Raw genomic sequence first — 26,599 nt, forward strand, 5'->3', positions numbered from 1 at the left:
TTCTTAATTGTCAATGAGTTGTTTACCTTAAATATTGTCACACAAGATTAGAAAAAGTAAATAAAAGTAAGTCCACTTTTAGATCCTGCTTGCTCCTGTTGCCAACAGATGGCAACAATGGAGATAACGAGTACATCCTGTCAGTAGCACATTGCTGCGCTGCAAAACCGATGATGTTCGACTGTCGTGAGAGAGGTTCTTACTGCCACCAGTAGATGGCTGCGCCGTTACAAAACGCAGCAGGGTCGCAAATTAATTTTTTTCAGCATCTAAGACACTAAAAAATTCTAAAACGTCTGTAAAATATGTAGGCAGCGCAACAAACTGCGTAGTTTGACACTGATTATGCAGCACCTGATACAGGTTAATGTATTAAAAAAAAAACGCTATGATACTCAAATCAAGTACTGTGACGCTATAATATTGGGAAGAAAGGCCACACCATAAGATAAAGCGTAACTTAATTTGCAATTATACGATTATTCGCCAGACCAGTGCCCAAAATATTTGGTATGTACCCCAGCACTAACAACCGCAGATATATGAGAATGTTGGCTCAATAAATCGATGTTGTAAAACTAATCTAACCAGGCTTATTACAGCAAAGAACATACACGTTAGCTAAAACAAAATTCGACGCTAAGCAGGTAAACAACCTAGATTTAGATGATTAGGTCTACTCTAGATGTAAGTCACAACACAATATTTCTGCACTGAAATTGTTCTGAAGGTACCCTTTAGGACTGATAAAGATAATACGTCATTTTATTCGCCACAAAAAAGGGCTTATAACAGAAGAAAACATACATGTTAGCTAAAAGCAGATAAATAAACCAAATTTACCGGCTGGGGTAGTCGGAACCTCGCGACCGCTACGGTCGCAGGTTCGAATCCTGCCTCGGGCATGGATGTGTGTGATGTCCTTAGGTTAGTTACGTTTAAGTAGTTCTAAGTTCTAGGGGACTGATGACCTCAGAAGTTAAATCCCATAGCGCTCAGAACCATTTTGAAACTAAATTTAGGTGATTTGGTCTGCTATTGATGTAAGTAACAATACAATATTTCTGCACTGAAATTGTTATGAAGCACCTCTTTAGAACTAATAAAGATAATACGTCATTTTATTCGCTACAAAAATATAAACGACGCTGTTGTTGTTGTGGGCTTCAGTCCAGAGACTGGTCTGATGCAGCTCTCCATGCTACTCTATCCTGTGCAAGCTTTTTCATCTCCCAGTACCTATTGCAACCTACATCCTTCTGAATCGGTTCAGTGTATTCATCTCTTGGTCTCCCTCTACGATATTTACTCTCCACGCTGCCCTCCAATACTAAATTGGTGATCCCTTGATGCCTCAGAATACGTACTACCAACCGATCCCTTCTTCTAGTCAAGTTGTGCCACAAATTTCTCTTCTCTCCAATTCTATTCAATACCTTGTCATTAGTTATGTGATCTACCCATGTAATCTTCAGCATTCATCTGTAGCACCGCATTTCGAAAGCATTTATCGTCCACGTTTCACTTCCACACCCAGCTACACTCCATACAATACTTTCAGAAACGAATTCCTGAAACTTAAATCTATACTCGATGTTAACAAATTTCTGTTCTTCAGAAACTCTTTCCTTGCCATTGCCAGTCTACATTTTATATCCTCTCTACTTCGACCATCGTCAGTTATTTTGCTTCCAAAAATAGCGAAACTCGTTTACTACTTTAAGTGTCTCATTTCATAATCTAATTCTCCCGATTTAATTGGACTACACTCCATTTTCCTCGTTTTGCTTTTGTTGACGTGCATCGTATCCAACTTTCAAGGCACTGTCCATCCCGTTTAGCTGCTCTTCCAGGTCCTTTGATGTCTGTGACAGAATTATAATCTCATCGGCGAACCTCAAAGTTTTTACTTCATCTCCGTAGATTTTAATTCCTACTCCGAATTTTTCCTTTGATTCCTTTACTGCTTGCTCACTATACAGATTGAATAACATCGGAGATAGGCTACAACCCCGTTTCACTCCCTTCTCAACCACTGCTTCCCTTTCATGCCCTTCGATTCTTATAACTGTCATTTTGTTTCTGTACAAATTGTAAATAGCCTTTCGCTCCCTGTATTTTACCCCTGCCACCTTCCGAATTTGAAAGAGAATATTCCAGTCCACATTATCAAAAGATTTCTCTAAGTCTACAAATGCTAGAATCATAGGTTTGCCTTTCCTTAATCTATTTTCTTAGATAAGTCGTAAGGTCAGTATTGCCTCAGCATTTCTACGGAACCCAAACTGATCTTCCTCGAAGTTGGCTTCTACCTGTTTTTCCATTCGTCTGTAAAGAATTCGTATTAGTATTTTGCAGCTGTGGCTTATTAAACTGATTTTCACGTCTATCAACACCTGCTTTCTTTGGGATTGGAATTTTTACATTCTTCTTGAAGTCTGAGTGTATTTCGCCTGTCTCATTCATCTTGCTCACTAGACGGTTGAGTTTTGTTAGGCCTGGCTCTCCCAAGGCTGTCAGTAGTTCTAATGGACTGTTGTCTACTCCCCGGGCCTTGTTTCCACTTAGGTCTCTCAGTGCTCTGTCAAACACTTCACGCACTATCATATCCCCTATTTCATCTTCACCTACATTTTCCTCCATTTCTATAATATTGTCCTCAAGTACACCGCCCTTGCATACACCCTCTATATACTCCTTCCACCTTTCTGCTTTCCCTTCTTTGCTTAGAACTGGGTTTCCATCTGAGCTCTTGATATTCATGCAAGTGATACTCTTTTCTCCAAAGGTCTCCTTAATTTTCCTGTAGGCAGTATCTATCTTACCCCTAGTGGTATGCGCCTCTACATCCTTACATTTGTCCTCTAGCCATCCCTGCTTAGCCAATTTGCACTCCCTGTCGATCTCATTTTTGACACGTTTGTATTCATTTTTGACTGTTTCATTTACTGCATCTTTATATTTTCTCCCTTCATCAATTACATTCAATCTCTCGTCTGTTACCCAAGGATTTCTATTAGCTCCCGTCTTTTTAGCTACTTGATCCTCTGCTACCTTCACTATTTCATCTCTCAAAGCTACCCAATCTTCTTCTACTGTATTTCCCCATTCTTGTCAATCGTTCCCTAATGCTCTCCCTGAAGCTCTCTACAATCTCTGTTTTTTTCAGTTTATCCAGGTCCCATCTCCTCAAATTCCCATCTTGTTGCAGTTTCTTCAGTTTTAATCTACAGTTCATAACTAACTGTACAGTAATGCTGCACGCCCTTGGGAAAAATTACGGCTGTAGTTTCCCCTTCGTTTCAGCCGTTTGCAGTACCAGCACAGCATGGCCGATTTGGTTAGTGTCACAAGGCCTGATCAGTCAATCACCCAGACTGTTGCCTCTGCAAGTACTGAAAAGGCTGTTGCACCTCTTCAGGAACCACACGTTTGTCTGGCCTCTCAACAGATACCCCTCCGTTGTGGTTGTACCTACGGTACGGCTCTCTGCATCGCTAAGGTACGCAAGCCTCCCTACCAACGGCAAGGTCCACGGCTCGTGGGGGGGGGGGGGTGGACGGTATTGGATGTCAAGTACTGGTATGGCTAGCTACAAATGAAGCAGACCCACTAGGGCCGTGCGGGGTAGCCGCGCAGTCTTCGGCGCCTTCCCACTGTTCGCGCAGCTCCGCCCGTCGGAGGTTCAAGTCCTTCCTCGGGCATGGGTGTATATGTTCTCCTTAGTGTAAGTTAGTTTAAGTTAGATTAAGTAGCGCTTAAGCCTAGGGATCGATGACCTCAGCAACTTGGCCCAATAGAACTTACCACAAATATCCAAATTTCCAGACCCACTAGAGGCTATGTGTAATAACAGCAGTCCGCAGTCAAACGTATGATGATAAAACACAAAAAAGTAGTAATTAATTATTTTCCACAGTATTCTAAAATGTCCGTGAACTACACAGGCAACACGAAAACTATGAAGTTTATGTACCCACTTTATGTACCCACCTTGGCCAAATTAGTGCTGAAAATTCTAAAGTATGTACCCAAATACTGATAACACCTGACATTTGAAAATACAGCTCCTAATAATTCGATGACATAAAGCGAAAATGACCACGCCTATAACAGCAAAAAGAATACGTCGCTCAGCAGGTATATACAGGGTGTTTAAAAAATGACCGGTATATTTGAAACGGCAATAAAAACTAAACGAGCAGCGATAGAAATACACTGTTTGTTGCTATATGCTTGGGACAACAGTACATTTTCAGGTGGACAAACTTTCGAAATTACAGTAGTTACAATTTTCAACAACAGATGGCGCTGCAAGTGATGTGAAAGATATAGAAGACAATGCAGTCTGTGGGTGCGCCATTCTATGCGTCGTCTTTCTGCTGTAAGCGTGTGCTGTTCACAACGTGCAAGTGTGCTGTGGACAACATGGTTTATTTCTTAGAACAGAGGATTTTTCTGGTGTTGGAATTCCACCGCCTAGAACACAGTGTTGTTGCAACAAGACGAAGTTTTCAACGGAGGTTTAATGTAACCAAAGGACCGAAAAGCGGTGCAATAAAGGATCTGTTGGAAAAATTTCAACGGACTGGGAACGTGACGGATGAACGTGCTGGAAAGGTAGGGCGACCACGTACGGCAACCACAGAGGGCAACGCGCAGCTAGTGCAGCAGGTGATCCAACAGCGGCCTCGGGTTTCCGTCCGCCGTGTTGCAGCTGCGGTCCAAATGAGGCCAACGTCCACGTATCGTCTCATGCGCCAGAGTTTACACCTCTATCCATACAAAATTCAAACGCGGCAAACCCTCAGCGCCGTGACCATTGCTGCACGAGAGACATTCGCTAACGATATAGTGCACAGGATTGATGACGGCGATATGCATGTGGGCAGCATTTGGTTTACTGACGAAGCTTATTTTTACCTGGACGGCTTCGTCAATAAACAGAACTGGCGCATATGGGGAACCGAAAAGCCCCATGTTGCAGTCCCCTCGTCCCTGCATCCTCAAAAAGTACTGGTCTGGGCCGCCATTTCTTCCAAAGGAATCATTGGCCCATTTTTCAGATCCGAAACGATTACTGCATCACGCTATCTGGACATTCTTTGTCAATTTGTGGCGGTACAAACTGCCTTAGATGACACTGCGAACACCTCGTGGTTTATGCAAGATGGTGCCCGGCCACATCGCACGGCCAACGTCTTTAATTTCCTGAATGAATATTTCGATGATCGTGTGATTGCTTTGGGCTATCCGAAACATACAGGAAGCGGCGTGGATTGGCCTCCCTATTCGCCAGACATGAACCCCTGTGACTTCTTTCTGTGGGGACACTTGAAAGACCAGGTGTACCGCCAGAATCCACAAACAAATGAACAGCTGAAGCAGTACATCTTATCTGCATGTGAAGCCATTCCGCCAGACACGTTGTCAAAGGTTTCGGGTAATTTCATTCAGAGACTACGCCATATTATTGCTACGCATGGTGGATATGTGGAAAATATCGTACTATAGAGTTTCCCAGACCGCAGCGCCATCTGTTGTTGACATTGTAACTACTGTAATTTCGAAAGTTTGTCCACCTGAAAATGTACTGTTGTCCCAAGCATATAGCAACAAACAGTGTATTTCTATCGCTGCTCGTTTAGTTTTTATTGCCGTTTCAAATATACCGGTCATTTTTGAAACACCCTGTACATAGATTGAATGTAATCTATTAGGCCTAATTCTAGTGAGTCACAACATAATATTTGCACACTAAAATTGTTCTGAAGCACCACTTTTGGAGGAGGAGAGTTAATGCATCGTGTTGATCACTAGAAAAATTATTCACGGCGTTATTGATCGAAGTAATAGCAATTGTAGCAAATGACACAAATGTACATTAGGGTGAGTAGAATAACAGAGTTTGCAATCGGAACTACGGTGGCATGGTTCTCCAAAACCTTTACGCTCGTTGTTTACTACATTGTTTTACAAATATAAGTGGTTGCATTATTCTAAAATGCGTCCTATTCACTTGCAGTTGTGAAATGCATTGCATGTGTACTCAATCCGAGCAGCAGCATTTCGGGAAACCATAGATTGCGAAAGTAATATATAATCAGGCACACCACTCCACGACAAAAACAACACAACTGACCATATTACAGAAGGAAGAAACCAGGATGTTTATTACGAAATATCAGTTAAACTGGACTGAACGAGTATATAAACAAGCAGGAAAGACGACCAAAGACGGTAGGTAGCAGAGAGATGTGACATTTCCAAAGACAACATCAAATTCGATACCTCGGGCAACAAGTATTAAGGTCTTGATGTAACGTAAAGGAGGGTAAATATGTTCTAAATCTTACAAGGGAAACTCCACATCGCATCCCCCTCAGACTTTGTGGTAAGAGGGCTCAGTGAATAGCCCGTCAGAAACTGAACACAGAGCAAGCATGAAAACAGGAAGAAGGTGTATTGGACTGTGAAAAAATTCAAAAATAGAGACAATGAACGGCCCAAGAAGAAGAACTCCAATATAGTGACGTCGTGGTGAAGTCGTTAGCATGCTGGACTGCCACAAGAGGAACGACGTCGTGGTGAAGTGGTTATCTTGTTTGGACTGCTACACGGGTGCCGGCACGGTAGCTCAGTATGTTCGGTCAGAGGGTTAGCTACCGTCTGTAATAAAAGACTGAGTGAATGGATCGACAACGAACTTGACTGGGCGCCTTCGGACGTCCACGAAGAAAAAATTCAACGAACGATAAAGCACCAAATACGATTTAAAAAAAGGAAGGGCGAGCTGGGTTCAAACATACCTCGTGCTCATTCTTCGCCCCCCCCCCCAATCCCCCCTCCCCCCACAGCTGTTCGCTTTATTCAAGTTTGTGTCCGCGTCGTTGTGTAACATCCGCGGTGTGAGGTAGGTATCTAAATGACTACTCTATTAGCAGCCGAAAGGGAGTGGCTTTCGAATGGCAAACGCAAGCATTATATGACAAGACGACAAGTCAACCGAATCCTCTACCAGAAAACACATGTAGTGTGTCATACACGGCGTTACTAACAGCACGTGAGTCATATGATGGGAATCTCTTGTCAACGCACCTAACTTGTACGGCTGGTAAGTGAGAGAGATATGCCTCCTTGCCCGATATAGGTGTTCGTATGAACGTTAATGTGATCAATCCCATGGAAATGATGGAAACATAATATTTTGTGACATAAGCTGCAACCTATGGGCGCAAAACACGTTTTTAACAAGTTGCGTTCCGTTTCGTGAGTCTTGACTCTTGAATTACGAGGGTTGACTGAAAAGTAATGCCTCCACCTTCGTAAATTTTCAACAGTTGGCAACATTGTAATGCTGCAGGTACTGGCTTGTTCCATAGCCTCTTCTCTACAGCTCGAGTTGGCGGGAAGTCTTAGTATTCAACGGTTGTGTTGTTACAGTGTAATGTATGGGACCCAGCGCAGACGGTCGGTCAATGCGATTTAACCAACGAGCAGTCATTGAACTCTTGACAGCAAAAGGTGTCACCCCAAAGGAGATTCATCACTCTGTACTGTGTAGAATTTCGAGCAATTAAATTCCGACTGGAGGTATCACTGTGAGTTGGATGGTTATTCTGTGTTTTTCGGCAACTTTTGGTTAGCGGGCGTATTAAAGTAGACCGAAGGTTGTTGGACGAGCTTGGACGTGCGTAATTCCGTCGCCATATGCTGATCCTCTGTATTTTCCTTGAGCATTCCCGTTGCGATTTTCGTATTCTTTGATTGACTTCGTGGCTGCCATTGTGCAATTTGAGTGGTTTTAAGAAATGGGCTCCTGGTGGGCGTAAGTACAAATAATTACTATTTGAATCTGGCTATGCAGGACAGAACTGATCAGTCTATAGTTGTAGAAAGGGGCCCGAATCAGTTACTGTCAGTTGCACAAAACATACAAACTTTATTTCCCTAAAACACTTAATAACATAGGCCCTTAAAAGCATTCAAATCAATACGGCTGAAGGCCCGAACACAAGTTATTAAAATTGCCTTAAGAAATGCACAAGGCTGAAGACATTAAATAAAGAAAAATTTTACGTAAGTACTCGGCTGAAGGCCACACCTTAGACATAAGAAAACTGAGGCATAAAACCTGAATAACAAGAATTTCCAATAGAGAAGAAAATTCAAAAAGTTTTTAACTTAAGACGGCTGAAGACCTTATCTTAAAAATATTTGACATGGAAGCTCGGCTGAAGGCCCCATACTGAACATAGAACAACTCAAGGCTTAAGGTCTGGATAAAAGGGATTTGCAATAGAGCAAAATATCCCCATTTTTTAAAAAACAAAATTAGTTGAAGCGAGAATCTTCAGTGTTTTAACTTAAGACTGTTAGAGGCCTTATTTTAAAATTAAAACAAACGAAATTAATAGGCGGCTGAAGGCCTTGCATAGTACTCGAGACAAAACCACAATTTAAAACAAACAGAGCAAGTGGTGCTCAGAAGTGTTCCAAGGGTCGGCCTGGGAAGGTAGCTCAAACGTAAGGTGACGTGAGACAGGCAGCAAAGAGCTGAAGTTAGGTAATCGGATGGCAACCCAAACTAGGGACCGACCAACAATTGCCTTACGTCCGACCAAAGGCACAACGAAGGAAAATATCGGCCGAGGACGAGAATAATACGAACAGCACTACGCCTCCAAAAATTGGCGTCTAAAAACAGCCAAGGGAACAATAACCACTCTAAGCAAAATATGAACCTAACAACTTAAAAGGCTGTCGAACTACAGGCCGTGCTGGCCTGGGCTCGAGCCTCGGAGACTTGCTTGCTGCTCCGTTCAAACTGACCGACTCAATCCAGCACGCAGACAGCATTAAAATAACAGCTCAGTGAAAACCACACAAGCTACACACGGTTCCGCGAAACACTTTCACAAACAGCTCGAACAAAAGTAAAACCCGTCACGTGAAACAACTAAGACGACACACAGGTCGACACACACAGGGAACCCGGAAGCGGTCGGAAGACCAGATACACGTCGCCCCATGCGACGATCGACCGAACGACCAACCAACGGTTGTACCTGCTCAAGTCTCCTTCCGTCGGACAGTGCATATGTGTTAACAGCGGTCGGGCGAGTACAGGCTGTGCACATCTCACTGGAGCTAAATCCCGACTGAACTCACCGCACACCACGAGACGGAAATACCAGCGGTCGCTCCAAAGATAGTGCTCTTATCGATAGCGCTGCTGCTTCCACTCACGGGCAGGCAGGCCAGCAACTTAGTGACGCCAGTAAGTCGAATAAGAAATGGAATGGCGGTACCGCCAAGACAAGATGTCAAGTAATGAATGGCACGAAAACATGCGGAGGACGGCTCAACTATATTTGTCCATGTTGCTTATTTTGCGGACATGTTCATATTTATGAAGTTGAACAACGAACGGATTCGTTTTCGTCGCGACTCACTTTCCTCAGTGGCACTCTTAATGTTTCATCTGCAACCTCCAACACGGGGAACTGTTCTTATTCCACAGCGATTAGACGAAGACAATATGTATCATAATGACTACCACTGTTTGGCTAGTTTTACTGTTAGATTAAGTCTGTTTAGTTATTAGGGGTTAAGTCACCGCCTTCAACTAAAGGCCTAGTTTAAGCTACGGCTAGTGCCGATCATAGTCACAGATTGTCATAATGGCCTTCTGATACACTTATAGGTGACGCCAAGCTGCGTAAAGTTGACTAAATGTGAGCGCTTAATGAATGCCCACTTCTTACCGATTGTGATTATTGTTTCTAGGTTTGATATTTATGGATGTCACAAACTTAGTTTTTATCATTGTTTTACGACAAAGCTCAATGGTTTGTTTTTTTTTCCTGGATTTAAACGTCATCAGAGAGTGGTGCTGTCGCTTACAAGGGAACCTCCCCATCGCACCCCCCTCAGATTTAGTTATAAGTTGGCACAGTGGATAAGCCTTGAAAAACTGAACACAGATCAATCGAGAAAACAGGAAGAAGTTGTGTGGAACTATGAAAAAAATAAGCAAAATATACAAACTGAGTAGTGCATGTGCAAGATAGGCAACATCAAGGATAATTTCAGCTCAGGAGCGCCGTGCTCCCGTGGTTCGCGTTAGCAGCTGAGGGGTCCTTGATTCAAGTCTTTCCTCGAGTGAAAATTTTAATTCCTTTATTCGCAAAGTTATTATCTGTCCGTTCGTTGAATGACGTCTCTGTTCACTGTAATAAGTTTAGTGGCTGTGTTTTGCGACCGCACCGCAAAACCGTGCGATTAGTAGACGAAAGGACGTGTCTCTCCAATGGGAACCGAAAACATTTGATCGCAAGGTCATAGGTCAACCGATTCCTCCACAGGAAAACAGGTCTGATATATTCTATAAGACACTGGTGACGGCATGTGCGTCACATGACAGGAATATGTTGTCGGCCCACCTAACTTGTAGACTTGGCGAATGGCTAAAAAGATTCTTCTACCTTTCCCGATTTAGGTTTTCTTGTGGATGTGATAATCACTCCCAAAAAAGTGATGAAAACATAAGGGTTTGTCACATAAACTGCAACAAATGAATGCAACAGTTTCACAGTCGCACAGTTTTCCCTGTGCTCTGTCTAAACATATGTTTTGAACGTTTTCAAATTTTTCCGTGTGTAGACCGTCAAATCCTGCATATGTCCAAGCAAACCTGAACAACTCCTGGAATTTTGGAGAGCGAAGTTGATTATGTGTGAGTGCCTGAACTTTGATAATTGTCTGAAAACAAAAAACTTAACTTCTCACTCGAGGATGGACTTGACCCAAGGACCTATCGTTTGGTAGCTGCTAACGCCAACCACGGGACCACGGCGCTTCTAAGCTCACATTATCCTTGATGTTGCCTATCCTGCGCATGGACTACTCAGTTTGTATATTTTGCTTATTTTTTTCATAGTTCCACACAATTTCTTCCTGTTTTCTCGATTGATCTGTGTTCAGTTTTTCAAGGCCTATCCACTGTGCCAACTTATAACTAAATCTGATGGGGGTGCGATGGGGAGGTTCCCTTGTTAGAACGAGACCTGGCTGTGTCGTGGCTGGACCAGTGTGTTCCGCTTTCCGTGCATGTTGCTCTCTGGTAGATGCTGGGGTGCCTGACCTCGTTGCCACACACGCCACGACAGTCCTGCCGGAACGGGTCCTCTCTTCTGGAATATGACTCGTTCAAGGAACGCAGGTCATTTCAAAAGGGCGCCGCTTATGGGATATTCTTGATGTAATTTGAGAAAAGAGGAAAGAAAATTAAAAAAGAACTGAAAAATGAGAAAGTCCCCACAAAGGAAACTCAGTGACAAGGACCCAGAGCTCCATTCCCCGTCACATACCCCCCGCCGTTTCAAATTCTTTCGGTCCATTGCTCTTGTAAGCTGCAGCACACGCGCATCGACCAGTGTGTATTCTATAAAGCACAGCAGATGAAGCGTCAACATATACCTTTCGCTATAAATTGTTTCACATAGCGCACACCATGATCCGAGGATACTTCAGTCCTGTTGAAAACCTACCAGAGCAGTCCCCATTGTCTGTTGACGTTTCTAGCCGGTACATATAAGTGACATCTAGTTTAATGGGTTTGCAGCTAAACCAAGTAGGAAATAGTCAATGGTCCTTAATGTCCTGTCAAAAGCTTTTACGACTTTTTTGTCCACTTTTTCTTAATACCAGATAAATCAAAATAGCCTACTTGAGTGGCAATACACAGAAGAAAATTCCTAAATTGACTCGCAACAGCTGTGCTTTCTTTCCTTCACGCGGGGCATCTGCGGTACTGGCAACCGCGGTATCACCTCAGCCTTGCAAGAATCTAAGTTTTGACCAGCAATACTTAAAAGCGAAGAAACCGTGTGAGACCTTAAACATCTGATTTCATGTGATATCTAGTACGTACTCGGAGCTAGTTTTTAGCATGTGGGTAATGTGTGACGTTAATTAACAGCGAACTAAAAATGAGGTTCGAATCAGGTTAAGATATGACAAAATTACAAATAACAGCTTGGTTCTCTTCGTAATGACGCGGATACGGGTCTGAGGTTCCTCGTGTCTTTCACAGATTTCTGTGTTGTGTGCTTCAATCAGCGTTATATCTGGTGTTGTGGAATTTGGGAAACTAGTTCAAATGGTTCAAATGGCTCTTAGCACTATGGGACTTAACATCTGAGGTCATCAGTCCCCTAGAACTTAGAACTACTTAAACCTAACTAACCTAAGGACATCACACACATCCATGCCCGAGGCAGGTTTCGAACCTGCGACCGTAGCAGTCGCGCGGTTCCGGACTGAAGCGCCTAGAAACGCTCGGCCACCGCGGCCGGCTTGGAGAAACTGCCTGAGCGCTGGCCACACAAGAAAATCATACAATACTAGATCAACAATAGTCGCAAATCATTTACAAAATTACACTAATAGGGTGTGTGACAAATTGAAGTGTTCTGCCATTCGGATGAATTAATAGTAAACATATTTTCGATCGAGCCCACACAAATACTCTCCTCACGAATACACAGACTTGATTCCCATCTGAGACACACGTTCAAGGCGTGAAACTTTCAGCAACTTTGCGATGGAAATTGAGAAAATAACTATGCTTGAGACATAAGCTCGCTGTGAACGATCGATAAAAGCGCAATGCGGACATCTTACCACGAAACCGTACAGCAAACAGCAACCTCGCCAGCAGACGGAAAACAAAACTCCAAGCACGCCAGGACACAAAATGCTTATTCAGTGCTTATTCAGACTCGCGACCCAACATTCCAAGCTAAGCGGGTCATGACGTGATACGTCAGCAAAACCGGAACTCAAAGAATACTTCTTGAGCACCTCATTGACTGGTCCAGAGTTGACTTAATTTCTTCGCAAACGGCAAACTAGGTACAGAATTGCATCTTTGTAGAACACCTACGATAACTAATACGCGGAAGTATTGATTAGTGAAAGTAGAGAAATACGGAACGTTTGCAAACATAAGAGCTGACGTTCGAGGTTTATTAACACAAAATCTGATGTAGTAGTAGACCTGATAAAGATTATTAAAATAGTAATGCAGGTAAGATACTGTGAGCAACATTACTGCAGCGAAAGTAGATGCAAAGACAAAGTTTACAGTAGTAGGTGTTTATGTATCGACTTGCTCTGCAGATCCAGAAGGGATTGAAGGAATCTAAGATGAGGTACAAGACGTTATTCAGATTGTTAAGTGTATGAAAACTTTCTACGGGGACTGGAATTCGATAGCAACGAAAGACGTGAACGAGAAATACTAGGAGAAAAAGGACTTGTGGAAAGAATGAAAGGGAGAACCACAGAATTTTGAATAGAACAGAATTTAATCATGATTAACATAAGGATTAAGAATCTTACAAGAATGTTATTCACGTGGACGAGACCTGCATACACAGGAAGATTTCCAATAGATTACATAATTGTAAGACCAGAATTTTAAATTGCTAAATGTTTCTAGGGTCTGTTGGGACTCTGACCACAATTGATTGGTTACGAACTGCAGATTAAACCTGAAGAAACCACTGAAAGGTTGGCAGTTAAGCATATTGGACCTTGATAAATTTAAAAGTGCCAAGGTTTTTGAGATTGTCAAAGGTAGCATCAGGCACGAGAACGTATGGTGTATAAGATGAACTGGTAGCTTTGAGAGATGAAATAGTGAAAGTAATAGAGCATCAAAGTCCAAAAAGTTAAGGCTAAAAGATGTCCCTGGAATAACACATGAGTTATTTAGTCGAGCTGTCGAAAGAAGAATAAATAAAAATGCAGCAAATGAAATAGGCTGAAGGGAATATAGACGCTTAAAAGCTGAGATTCCCAGGAAAACAAGACGGTAAAGCCAATAACTGCTAAATGAGAATTAAAACCTCCTGGCAGCTTAAAACTTGTGTGATGGACCGAGACTCGAATTCGGGAGCTTGGTCTTTCGCAGTGACGTGATCTTCCAAATGAGCTACCCAAGCACAACTTGCGACCCGTCCCCAGAATTCTAATTCCTCCAGTACCTCCTCTCCTACCTTACATGCTTGCGTAGTTCAGTTGGTAGAGCACGTGCCCGTGAAATGCGAAGCTCTCCAGTTCGAGTCTCGGGCCGGCACAGGAAGTTTCATAGCAGCGCCAATGTCGCTGCAGAGTGAAAATATCATTTTAGATGAGAATTGCTGATCTATAGATGCATGCGTGAGTAAATGAAAGACAGATGCTGCCTACAGGAAAATTAAAGAGAATATTACAGAAAGAGAAGCACGAGTTTATGAAGGACTGAGATTGCAAGCCCATACTAAACAAGGCAGGGAAGGACAATTTAGAGGATCTAAGTAACAGGAACAAAAAATGGCTCTGAGCAATACGGGACTTAATATCTGAGGTCATCAGTCCCCTAGAACTTAGAACTACTTAAACATAACTAACCTAAGGACGTCACACACATCCATGCCCGAGGCAGGATTCGAACCTGCGACCATAGTGGTCGCGCGGTTCCAGGCTGAAGCGCCTAGAACCGTTCGGCCACAACAGAAACAAACTTGAAGTTAATTTTGTAGATAGAGACGAGGAAGTAGCTAAAGAAGAGAGTTGAGATGAGATGCAGTAAACTGCTTTGAATAGAGCACTGAAAGATCTGTGTCAAAACAAGGCACCTGGAATAGACGACCTACCTTTAGATTCTAGGATGTGCCGTCCCTGGGAGAACTACTATATTAGGTTTTTAAGACTTTTCAGAGGCGAAATACCTTCAAAATTCAAGAAGAATGTATTAATTTTGATTCCTTAGAAGACAGACGCTAGCAGGTGTGCATACTCCCAAACCTTAATTCTAATAGGCCATCGCTGCAAAATACTGACAGGATATATTTACACGAAAATGGAAAAACTCGAAGAAATCGATTTCGGTGAAGATTCCGGAGAAATGTAAGAACATTTGAGGCAATACAGATGTGACGATTTTTTTTACATTCACAACTTTTGTAGATGTAGGAAACGCTTTTAACATTGTTGACTGGAACCGAATGTTTGGAATTCTTATGGGATAAGACACAGGGACAGAAAAGTTATGTATTATCAGTCTGCAGTAATAGGAGTCGAATGGCAGAAGCGAAGCGGTTGTTCAGAAGGAATGAGACAGTGTTGTAGTACCTCCTCTATGTTATTCAGTTGATCAAACAATGAAGGATATAAATTTGGAAAATTAGTCAATGTTTAGGAACAAAAAATAAAAACTTTAAGTTATGGAGGTGGCGCACTGTATTTCTGCCGTAGAAGCAAAGGACTTGAAAGATTTGTTGAACGGATCATACCGTATCTTTCAAAAGTAAAACTAGCGTAAGGGATTCTAATCGATTTCATCAGACGATACTGACATAACTGGATTCGGAAACGAGTGACTGAGTCAATGAGTTTTGTTATTTTGCCAGCAAATAGGTGGTGACGGCCTACGCAGAATGGAATATGTACAATGTAAACAAGCAGTAGCATGCCACACATTTCGAGAAAAAAGAAATTTTTCAACATCGAAAGTAAATCTACACGAACGGAAAAATGTCTCAACATCACGAAGGAGTGGTACAAGGTAAACGAAAACTGTAGTCAGGTTTCCACATCTGAAGATGACGCCTGCTCAGATTTCGCTGCAGTCGCCTAATAGCGGCGCTAGTAGCAGCACTATGAGGATGCAGACCAGTTTTGTTTAAATACGTACCGAAGCGGTCGTGAGCGTCACTTACGTTTGAGATTATACATAGGACGTAGGGCGTTCGTCTTAGTGAATAATTCTTTTAAGACGATGAACACGACGAAGACACCATTGTGTTCACCTCACTGAGTTTGAGTGAGGTCATGTAACGATGCTGCGAGAAGCTAAACGTTCCTGCCGGGGTATTGCAGAAAAACTTGGGAGGAATGTAAATGGCTCCTCTCAATGGTGGGCACGGGAAGGTACGGTCGCAAGAAGACTTTGCTCCGGACTGCCATGTGACACAGCCGAGAGGCAAAACCATCTTCTTCGGCGCATGGCTCTTGCGCATCGTACGGAATCTACAGCAGAAATCTGAACAGCGGTTGGCACCGCAGCGACACAACGAACTGTTACAAATCGGTTGCTTCACTGACAGCTCCGAGACAGACGCCCTGTACGTACATTCCACTGACCCCAAGACATTTGCGACTTCAAGTTTGTCGAGCGAGGGCTCACTGGAGGCTAGGGTGGAGGTCCGTTGTGTTTTCTGTTGAGAGCTAGTTCTGATTCGGTGCCAGTGTTGGTTGGAATATGGCAAAGTGAGCGCATGCAACCAGCCTATCTGCGGTTTAGACGCATTAGACAAACATCTGGAGTTATGGTCCGGAGTGTGATTTCCTTTTACAGCAGGGGCAATCTAGGGGTTACTCCACACACCTCGAATGCAGGTTTGTTCTTCAGTTTGGTGATTCGACCTGCTGTGTTGCCATTCACGAACAGCTTTTCAGGGTGTGTTTTCCAACAGGGCCGGCATGTGTGGCCGAGCAGTTCTAGGCGCTTCAGTCTGAATCCGCGCGACCGCTACGGTCGCTGTTCGAATCCTGCCTAGGCCATGGATGTGTGTGATGTCCTTAGGTTAGTTAGGTTTAAGTAGCTGTACGTTCTAGGGGACTGATGACCTCAGATGTTAGGTCCTATAGCGCTCAGAGCCATTTGAACCATTTTCCAACAGGATAACGCTCGCCGTTATACCGCAATTGTAGCCCAACATGGTCTACCAAGTGTCGACATGTTTCACTGGTCTGCTTGAGCACCAGATCTGTCTCCAATCGAGCACATGGTTGACATCATAGGACGACAACTATAGCGTCATCCGCAACCAGAAATACCCGTCCCTATATCGACCGACCAAGTACAACATAAATGGAACACCAATCGACAAACTGGCATCTGCTACCTATACGACATAGCGCATGCATGTTTGGCATTCAACGTTCTGCCAGTTACACCAGTTATTAATGTACCATCATTTCATATTTCCAATGGATTTCCTCGCGCTTACGTGACGTTGCAATGCTAATCACTTAAATATGCTATTCTGCTTTGGTTTTTTCTTGGTGTTGGAATTTTCTTCCCGTTAGTGCAATTGTCAGTGAGTGTATCCTGAAGGTATTTGTACGTAGTGTAGCATTGTGCGGAAGCGAAACATGATCAGTATACAGTTAAAAAAAAGTAGAGAAGCATTTGTAATGCTTTGTCACAGACGAATACAGCATATTACATGTGTAAATTGAATATCTAATGAGGGAGCAGTTAATCGAATTGGGAAAATATAAATTGATGATACAACCAACATAAAAGAAGGGATCTCTTGCAATACAGATCATCAGCCATCAGAATATGGTCAGTTTGTCAATGGACTGAAGTGCAGTGGGCAAAAGTTGTAGACGTTAACTAATGATTTAATACAGTAAGCAAGTTCGAATGACTGTAGTTGGCAGTAGTTTCGCAAAGACGAAGTAGCTTGTGCACAGGAGAGGCTAGCTACTAAACTGATGTTCGCACTGATGACTACAACACCAATGAGTGCTGGCTATTTTACATTGGCATTTGTAGGTTGTTCATCAACTGCAACTGTGCTGATGTAATATACGGAATAAAAACAGCCGTCAGTTGCGGAAGGTAGTAGTCAACAACTCTTGACCCAGGACTCAACCCGTATAAATGGGCCTTGTTGTGAAGTCTTACTACGTTTCACATGCTGATCATGATATGCCTCCAGTAGGAGTAGTCATAATTAAATCTATCTGTCGTAAAAAAAAATCCATCTGGCTTTGTCATACATACTAGATGTGGCGTGTGTGGCCAATAACGGATAAACATGCTTGTTTTTAAGACTAAGCCTATAGGCGGCACGTCATGGTCGACATGTAAAACGCAATAAAACTTCTGAAGAAGACCCTTTTATATGGGCTGAAACCTAGGCCAAGAGCGTATGACTACTGCCTTCCGCAACTGTTGACTGTTTTTATTTCATATAATGTCATTTGTATTTGCTTTCAGCTTAAATCTCACCGTTGATGAAATATTCGGACCCTCTTCTCTTCTTCTGAGATCTCTTCTGAGTTCGTTTCCTGTGCTTACAATGCATAAACGAGCTCACTTTGACCTTTTACGCGTTCGTTTCTGTTACGCGGCAAATCTTGCGATTACTTTCTTCGGACATCAGTTTTGAGAATCAGCAACGGCGTGTGGCCACCGCCGAGCTGCGTCATGAAAACCTTCACGACGGGCACTATAAAAGAAGCCCCGTTCTGCGGCGGCGCTCATCCAAGTGCCCAGCGAACACTCGTCCACACCTCGCGCAGATCATGAGCGCCGCAACGGTATGTTTTTTTCTCTCCTCACAGTCCTTGTTGCGTAAACGTGGTACCCCGCGCAGCTGAAGACTATCCGAGCTGCAGCCCGTGCCACAAAGCACGGCACATACATTTGCTTCATTTATTCTGTAGAAATTTTCAGTGGACAGCTGAAATAAGCTAGCATTCAGCACTCAAAATCGCACTCACTCTTGTAATTTCTCCGGTGGTGCCCGGTCAAAAGGTTAGCATTTATGTTCGTAATATCACTAAGATTCTTAACACAACAGCTAGCAAAATTCTTACAGCTTGAAAATATATTATAACTCGTTTTCGTTAGTTCTGAGCGCAGGTGAAAACAAAACTGAAAGTGTGATATTTTAATGCATGTTTGGGAGAGCATTGTACTTTAATTAAATATGACTAATATTTTTCCTCTTTGTTAAAATCTTTTGGTTTGTTCAGTTTGCCTAACAAACATGTTCCTTTATGTTTACAATTGTAAATCTTGAAACAGAAATACCGTTTCTTGCATCGACGTGACTTGAAAATTCTTGTTCGCTTTATGAAAATATACTTGTTGATAGCTGTCTTAATAAACCATATTGATTACCTTAACGATTTCAATTATTTTCATAAACTATAGTCACCAATTTATTAAACTAAAAATTGAATAGTTATTACTATAATTAAATAACATATCTTACATTTTTAAACATGATTGTTTCTCAGCAACCGTGTATTACATCCATTACAGGATTATACAACCAGCCGATTGCAAATAACTGTTTGGTACAGTGACCTAGGTTACGACACGTACTAAGGGTGTCTTCATACCAATGAAATTTTTAAGAATCTTTAAAATAATACATAGAAGACACCCTTAGTAAGCGTCGAAACCGACACCAATTTACCAAACAGTTATTTGCGACCGGCTGGCTGTTTAGTCCCATGTTGAAAAATATCGCAAGTGCCGTGTATGAGGGACTGAATTTGAAAATTGTTATGAAATGCTTTCTTTCTGGATTAGATATCACAGAAGTTCCCCTTCTAGTGTTCTCACCACAGGTTCAGCCGAGAGATCTGGAGATCCGAAACACGATCTTGATAGCACACACCTATGTAACCAATTTATGTCCCCTCCTAAGAAAGATGTTTAAGACTCTATGCCGAACCTGGGACCATGCATTTCATGGACACTTGCCCTAGCTTCTCAGCTATCTTTGTTTTCCTTTTTAACTTTATTTCCGAAAAATTTACGCTGTGTGACGGTGGCACTTCTCCTTTCAGTCAATAGTCTGTTAGCTTTTAGAAGTAAAAGCTATAATGGTAACTGAATATTGTAGCATATGTATATATCCCATATACAAACTGTCTTTCAAAATCGTAAACCTAACATATCTTTTGCCGAAGATGAAACTTTCTAACATTAGCAACCAGTTGGAAAGTGGTTTCCTTCAGAATTTTTGGATTACCACTGATGCAATTATGTCTACGTTCGTGATGCTACACAGCTATGTTTACATGTTATTTGTATTTTGCTCCCGATATCGAATTTGTTAGTATTGTCCACCTCTTTTTACTTATTTATTTCTTTTTGAGTGGTCTTGAAAACTTTTGAATGCTGTTTCACTATTTGTTATTAGATAGAATATCTAACTAAAATTTAACCTTGTTGCTGATCTCCATTTCGAACATGGAAAGGCTCGAATGTCTAAGAAAATCAACTTCCTGTGTGATAGGTATTGTGGTTGCTCGTGTAGCATACTTGCACATTACGTCTTCCTCCATTTCCCTACCTCTGTGGTTATCAAACATTCAACCGTCCTGTGTATGGCGGTACTTTTCATGTGGGGGTGCTGTCAGCATGATTCTGCTCAAGGTGGTTGCTGTGACGTCACTATGTGACAAGGAAAATATATAAACATCACTGTTTACATCCGAAGCTACACATCAATAGGAGAGCTTTTTCTCTATATTCTTCCTGTGAACATCCTGTATTTCAAATTACGTATGCGGTGTCACTGGTTTATTTGAAAATTAAATTTCAGTAAAGCCCGTTGTATGATGATTGCTTTCCATACCCAGATTACGTACAACACACCAGTCACACTTAGTAGGGGGGTAAATATCCATCGGTTTTGTAATAGGTGAGTTTCTCCAAGCTGCTCCATGCTTCCCTGAAGAGCTTTCTTCTATCTTTCTGTATGTGAAGTATGTTTGTCACAATTGTATGCGAAGTCTACCAGGTGTAGCCCCATACTTCCATTGGGGGCGTTAGCTATTCGCTGGTCATGCTATCGTAGCACGACTGGCAACACGCCCTCAAAGCAGTATATCCGCCAGTATCTCTCGCTCTCCTACTCTCTCTCTCTCTCTCTCTCTCTCTCTCTCTCACTGTCTCTCTCTCTCACTCTCTCTCTCTCTCTCTCTCTCTCTCTCTCTCTTACCTTTCAAACCTCTCAGAATTTCTCCTGCATAACTTTCACGACCAACACTTGTGAAAGAAAGGATTTTTCAGAGACCTGGCCTAGCCACAGAGTAGGGATACAGGTCGGGAATGAATTATCACTCTGTAATTAAGTGTGTGCTGATTTGAAACTTTCTGGAAGAGTAAAGCTGTACGCCGGATCGGAACTCCTCTGGGAACTTTTCTTTCTTTTTGGAGTGCTAGTCGCGGAAGGTATGCAGGAGATGTGAGAAGTTTCGAAGACAGCGGCGGAGCTACAGCTGTGGCAGAGATGGAGAGATGGGAGGGAAAGGGAAGCTGCGAGTCAAAGGCAAAGGTCTCAGGTTAGAGCGTTTAAAAAGTTTAAAAAGAGTGCACATTCCGTTCAAGAGTGAAAATTCATTCTGGAAACGAGTTTTTAACTTTACATTTGTTATTTTCACATTACACTTTCAACTGCCAACGTCCTTTGGCTCTTTTCTTCGCTCTTAGTTTTCAGTCCTGTCACGTCTCGAAAAACAAAGTAGCCAGTTCTACCTTAGTGGTAGTCTTGTCCTATCCTGTAGAACAGGGCTATCAACTTTTTATATTACATGTGCCATATTAGAAGAAGGCTAATCAGATCAGATAATATACTTACCATTTTACATTTCATATACGAGATTTCATAAATAATTTTATATACAAATAATTAAAAAAACTTAAATGAATGAGACATATGACTTTGAATTTAGGAAACTAGTGTATGAATATCATTCTCAAGGATTTCATCTGAGATTTTGATTCTATTTTTACTCTTTATGTGCTTTACTCCTGAAAATAATATTTCACAAACATAGATGGTTCCAAACAAAGATGAGACACGTAACGCACAACTGTGCAGCAAAGGATATTCTTCTCTATGCAGCTGTGAAATGTATGACGAGATAAAAGAAATAATTCAGGTAGTGAAGGGAGACGAAAATTTAATAGTCATGGGTGACTGGAATTCGTCAGTAGGAAAAGGGAGAGAAGGAAACATAGTAGGTGAATATGGATTGGGGGGAAGGAATGAAAGAGGAAGCCGCCTTGTAGAATTTTGCACAGAGCATAACTTAATCATAGCCAACACTTGGTTCAAGAATCATAAAAGAAGGTTGTATACCTGGAAGAATCCTGGAGATACTAAAAGGTATCAGATAGATTATATAATGGTAAGACGGAGATTTAGGAACCAGTTTTTAAATTGTAAGACATTTCCTGGGGCAAATGTGGATTCTGACCACAATCTATTGGTTATGAACTGCAGATTGAAACTGAAGAAACTGCAAAAAGGTGGGAATTTAAGGAGATGGGACCTGGATAAACTGAAAGAACCAGAGGTTGTAGAGAGTTTCAGGGAGAGCATAAGGGAACAATTGACAGGAATGGGGGAAAGAAATACAGTAGAAGAAGAATGGGTAGCTCTGAGGGATGAAGTAGTGAAGGCAGCAGAGGATCAAGTAGGTAAAAAGACGAGGGCTAATAGAAATCCTTGGGTAACAGAAGAAATATTGAATTTAATTGAAGAAAGGAGAAAATATAAAAATGCAGTAAATGAAGCAGGCAAAAAGGAATACAAACGTCTCAAAAATGATATCGACAGGAAGTGCAAAATGGCTAAGCAGGGATGGCTAGAGGACAAATGTAAGGACGTAGAGGCTTGTCTCACTAGGGGTAAGATAGATACTGCCTACAGGAAAATTAAAGAGACCTTTGGAGAGAAGAGAACCACTTGTATGAATATCAAGAGCTCAGATGGCAACCCAGTTCTAAGCAAAGAAGGGAAGGCAGAAAGGTGGAAGGAGTATATAGAGGGTTTATACAAGGGCGATGTACTTGAGGACAATATTATGGAAATGGAAGAGGATGTAGATGAAGACGAAATGGGAGATAAGATACTGCGTGAAGGGTTTGGCAGAGCACTGAAAGACCTGAGTCGAAACAAGGCCCCGGGAGTAGACAACATTCCATTTGAACTACTGATGGCCTCGGGAGAGCCAGTCATGACTAAACTCTACCATCTGGCGGACACGATGTATGAGACAGGCGAAATACCCTCAGACTTCAAGAAGAATATAATAATTCCAATCCCAAAGAAAGCAGGTGTTGACAGATGTGAAAATTACCGAACTATCAGTTTAATAAGTCACAGCTGCAAAATACTAACGCGAATTCTTTACAGACGAATGGAAAAACTGGTAGAAGCCGACCTCGGGGAAGATCAGTTTGGATTCCGTAGAAATGTTGGAACACGTGAGGCAATACTGACCTTACGACTTATCTTAGAAGAAAGATTAAGAAAAGGCAAACCTACGTTTCTAGCATTTGTAGACTTAGAGAAAGCTTTTGACAATGTTAACTGGAATACCCTCTTTCAAATTCTGTAGGTGGCAGGGGTAAAATACAGGGAGCGAAAGGCTATTTACAGTTTGTACAGAAACCAGATGGCAGTTATAAGAGTCGAGGGACATGAAAGGGAAGCAGTGGTTAAGAAGGGAGTAAGACAGGGTTGTAGCCTCTCCCCGATGTTATTCAATCTGTATATTGAGCAAGCAGTAAAGGAAACAAAAGAAAAATTCGGAGTAGGTATTAAAATTCATGGAGAAGAAGTAAAAACTTTGAGGTTCGCCGATGACATTGTAATTCTGTCAGAGACAGCAAAGGACTTGGAAGAGCAGTTGAACGGATTGGACAGTGTCTTGAAAGGAGGATATAAGATGAACATCAACAAAAGCAAAACGAGGATAATGGAATGTAGTCAAATTAAGTCGGGTGATGCTGAGGGAATTAGATTAGGAAATGAGACACTTAAAGTAGTAAAGGAGTTTTGCTATTTAGGGAGTAAAATAACCGATGATGGTCGAAGTAGAGAGGATATAAAATGTAGACTGGCAATGGCAAGGAAAGCGTTTCTCAAGAAGAGGAATTTGTTAACATCGAGTATAGATTTAGGTGTCAGGAAGTCGTTTCTGAAAGTATATGTATGGAGTGTAGCCATGTATGGAAGTGAAACATGGACGATAACTAGTTTGGACAGGAAGAGAATAGAAGCTTTCGAAATGTGGTGCTACAGAAGAATGCTGAAGATAAGGTGGGTAGATCACGTAACTAATGAGGAGGTATTGAATGGGATTGGGGAGAAGAGACGTTTGTGGCACAACTTGACTAGAAGAAGGGATCGGTTGGTAGGACATGTTTTGAGGCATCAAGGGATCACAAATTTAGCATTGGAGGGCAGTGTGGAGGGTAAAAATCGTAGAGGGAGACCAAGAGATGAATACACTAAGCAGATTCAGAAGGATGTAAGTTGCAGTAGATACTGGGAGATGAAGAAGCTTGCACAGGATAGAGTAGCATGGAGAGCTGCATCAAACCAGTCTCAGGACTGAAGACCACAACAACATGCAGCTGTGATTTGTAAAAGTCCAAGATACGTGATTAAACGGTTATTTTGTTGGATGTGGGACTGTAACTCTGTGCATTCGATCTGAAAATTTTCTGGCAACCTGGTCTCTCACCTTTATTTAAATATAAACACGTTGGGAATAATGCAGCACTATCTACTGCTTGTTAGCATCGGTTGAGTGTAGTTAGAAGACGATGACTTCCAACTTTACCGAAGATACTGACTAGAGATGGGGGCAAAGTTGTTGCGGCCAGACAGTACAGTACGACCACGCTGTTAGTATTGTACTTGCGAACAACGCATAGTTCACGAGTAAATAGAGAATACACGTCCACAAATTTCGTACATTACTAATAAGCTATAACAAAATGGAATGAAACTGCGACTGATTGAGTGATGTCTGCTATCTACTGTGGGTGGACTGGAAGGGGAAAGAGCATAGTGACCGCAGCGGTCCGCCATTAAGTGCAGCACCAACACGTTTCGATTTGTACTTAATTCCTCCTTTGTTAGAAATTTCATACGAAAGTTAAAAGATTTTGTGAAAGCCCATTATACACTGAGGGAGCAAAGAAACTGGTATAGGCATGCATATTAAAATACAGAGATGTGTAAAAAGGCAGAATACGGCGCTGCGGTCGGCAACGCTTCAATTGGATGTTATCAAGATTTAAATGAGTTTCAACGGTGTTACAATCGGCGCACAAGCGATGGGACACAGCATCTCCAAGGTAGCGATGAAGTGAGGATTTTCCCGTTCGACCATTTCTCGAGAGTATCGTGAAAATCATGAATCCGGTAAAATGTTACATCTCCGACATTTCTGCGGCCGGAAAAGTTTCTAAAAGAAAGAGACCAACGATGACTGAAGAGAATCTTTCAGAGTGACAGAAGTGCAACCCTTCCGCAAATTGCAGGAGATTTCAATGCTGGGCCATCAACATGCGTCAGCGTGCAAGCCATTCAACGAAACAACATCGATATGGGCTTTCGGAGCCGCAGGCCCACTCGTGTACCCTTGGTGACCGCACGACACAAAGTTTTACGCCTCGCCAGGGCCCTTCAATATCGACATGGACTGTTGATGTCTGGAAACATGTTGCCCGGTCGGACGAGTCTCGTTTCAAATTGTGTCCAGTGGATGGCGCGAACGGACAACCTCAAGAATACATGGACCCTGCATGTCAGCAGAAGACTGATCAAGCTGGTGAAAGCTCTGTAAAGGTGTGGTGCGTGTGCAGTTGGAGTGATTTGGGACCCCTGATACGTCTAGATACGACTTTGACACGTGACACGTGACACTGCAGCCTGTCATGTCCATTGTGCATTCCGACGGATGTGGTCATTTCCAGCAGGGCTATGCGACATCCCACACGTCCAGAATTACTACAGAATGGCTCCAGGAACACTCTTCTGAGTTTAAACACTTCCACAGGCCACCTAACTCCTCAGACATGAAGATTATTGAGCATATCTGGGATGCCTTACAGCGTGCTCTTCAGAAGAGGTCTCCATTCGCATTCCATAGATATATATATGGACTGCCATGAAGGTTTCATGGTGTCCGTTCCTTCCAGAACTACTTCACACGTTAGTCGAGTCCATACCACTTCGTGTTACGACACTTCTGACTGCTCGCGGGGACCATACACGATATTAGGCAGTTTTATCAGGTTCTTTGGCTCTTCAGTGTAGAAATGTTCATGTTCACATGTAGCAATGTATATGATGTCAAATTAAACCTGTCCTAACAGAATTACACTACTGTCAGATACGTACCGTTGGCAATAAATGTATTCAGAATTAATGTTTGCAACTTCTATCAATTAATAAAGATTAGAGCTATGGTGAAAAATGTTCTCTATGACAATTGTACAGAAATAAAGCATAATTTTCTTGTATTTCCTTAAATTATTTTCAGTATATATCCCTATATCTTTAGTTTCGCATTGAGAACTGAAATAGCTGCTAGATAACAGACCAGCACGTCTGACAGATTGGCCGAATAAGAACGAGACAGCGATTCAAGTATAGCACAGGAGACAATGTTAAGAACAGGTTGGGCCCAAGGGCGCCAGCAAGTTTTCATGTCACTAGGTGTAAAATATTTTCCCCACGTATGTATTTCAGAAATATTGACGATGTTCTTATGTGCACATCATTTTCCCCTGTTTGTTTACAAACAGTACAGTTATAGTAAAACCTGTCTGGACTTAAAAGAATTTATGTTGTTATCTGCTGATCCCGTCATAAGCCCTGATGTCTTCATTAATCGTTTTCGTGCCTTTAAACGCTTTATATGGATGACATTTCCCATTTTGCGTTTCTGAACCAGTACCACAAGATTCAACATCAGTTTCACT

General features: G+C 42.2%; 1 protein-coding gene across 1 annotated transcript in view; it reads left to right on the forward strand.

Moving 5' to 3' along the window:
• The first annotated feature begins 18,333 nt into the window (after positions 1-18,333).
• LOC126100196 (endocuticle structural protein SgAbd-6-like) overlaps positions 18,334-26,599 on the forward strand; it is a 72,370-nt gene continuing 64,104 nt past the window's right edge. The window contains exon 1 of the mRNA XM_049910758.1: positions 18,334-18,387. Coding sequence (XP_049766715.1) covers positions 18,373-18,387 — 15 coding nt within the window. The 5' untranslated portion in view covers positions 18,334-18,372. The remainder of the gene's footprint in view (positions 18,388-26,599) is intronic.

The sequence above is a fragment of the Schistocerca cancellata genome, chromosome 9 (genome assembly GCF_023864275.1).
Source record: "Schistocerca cancellata isolate TAMUIC-IGC-003103 chromosome 9, iqSchCanc2.1, whole genome shotgun sequence".
Lineage (NCBI taxonomy): Eukaryota > Metazoa > Arthropoda > Insecta > Orthoptera > Acrididae > Schistocerca > Schistocerca cancellata.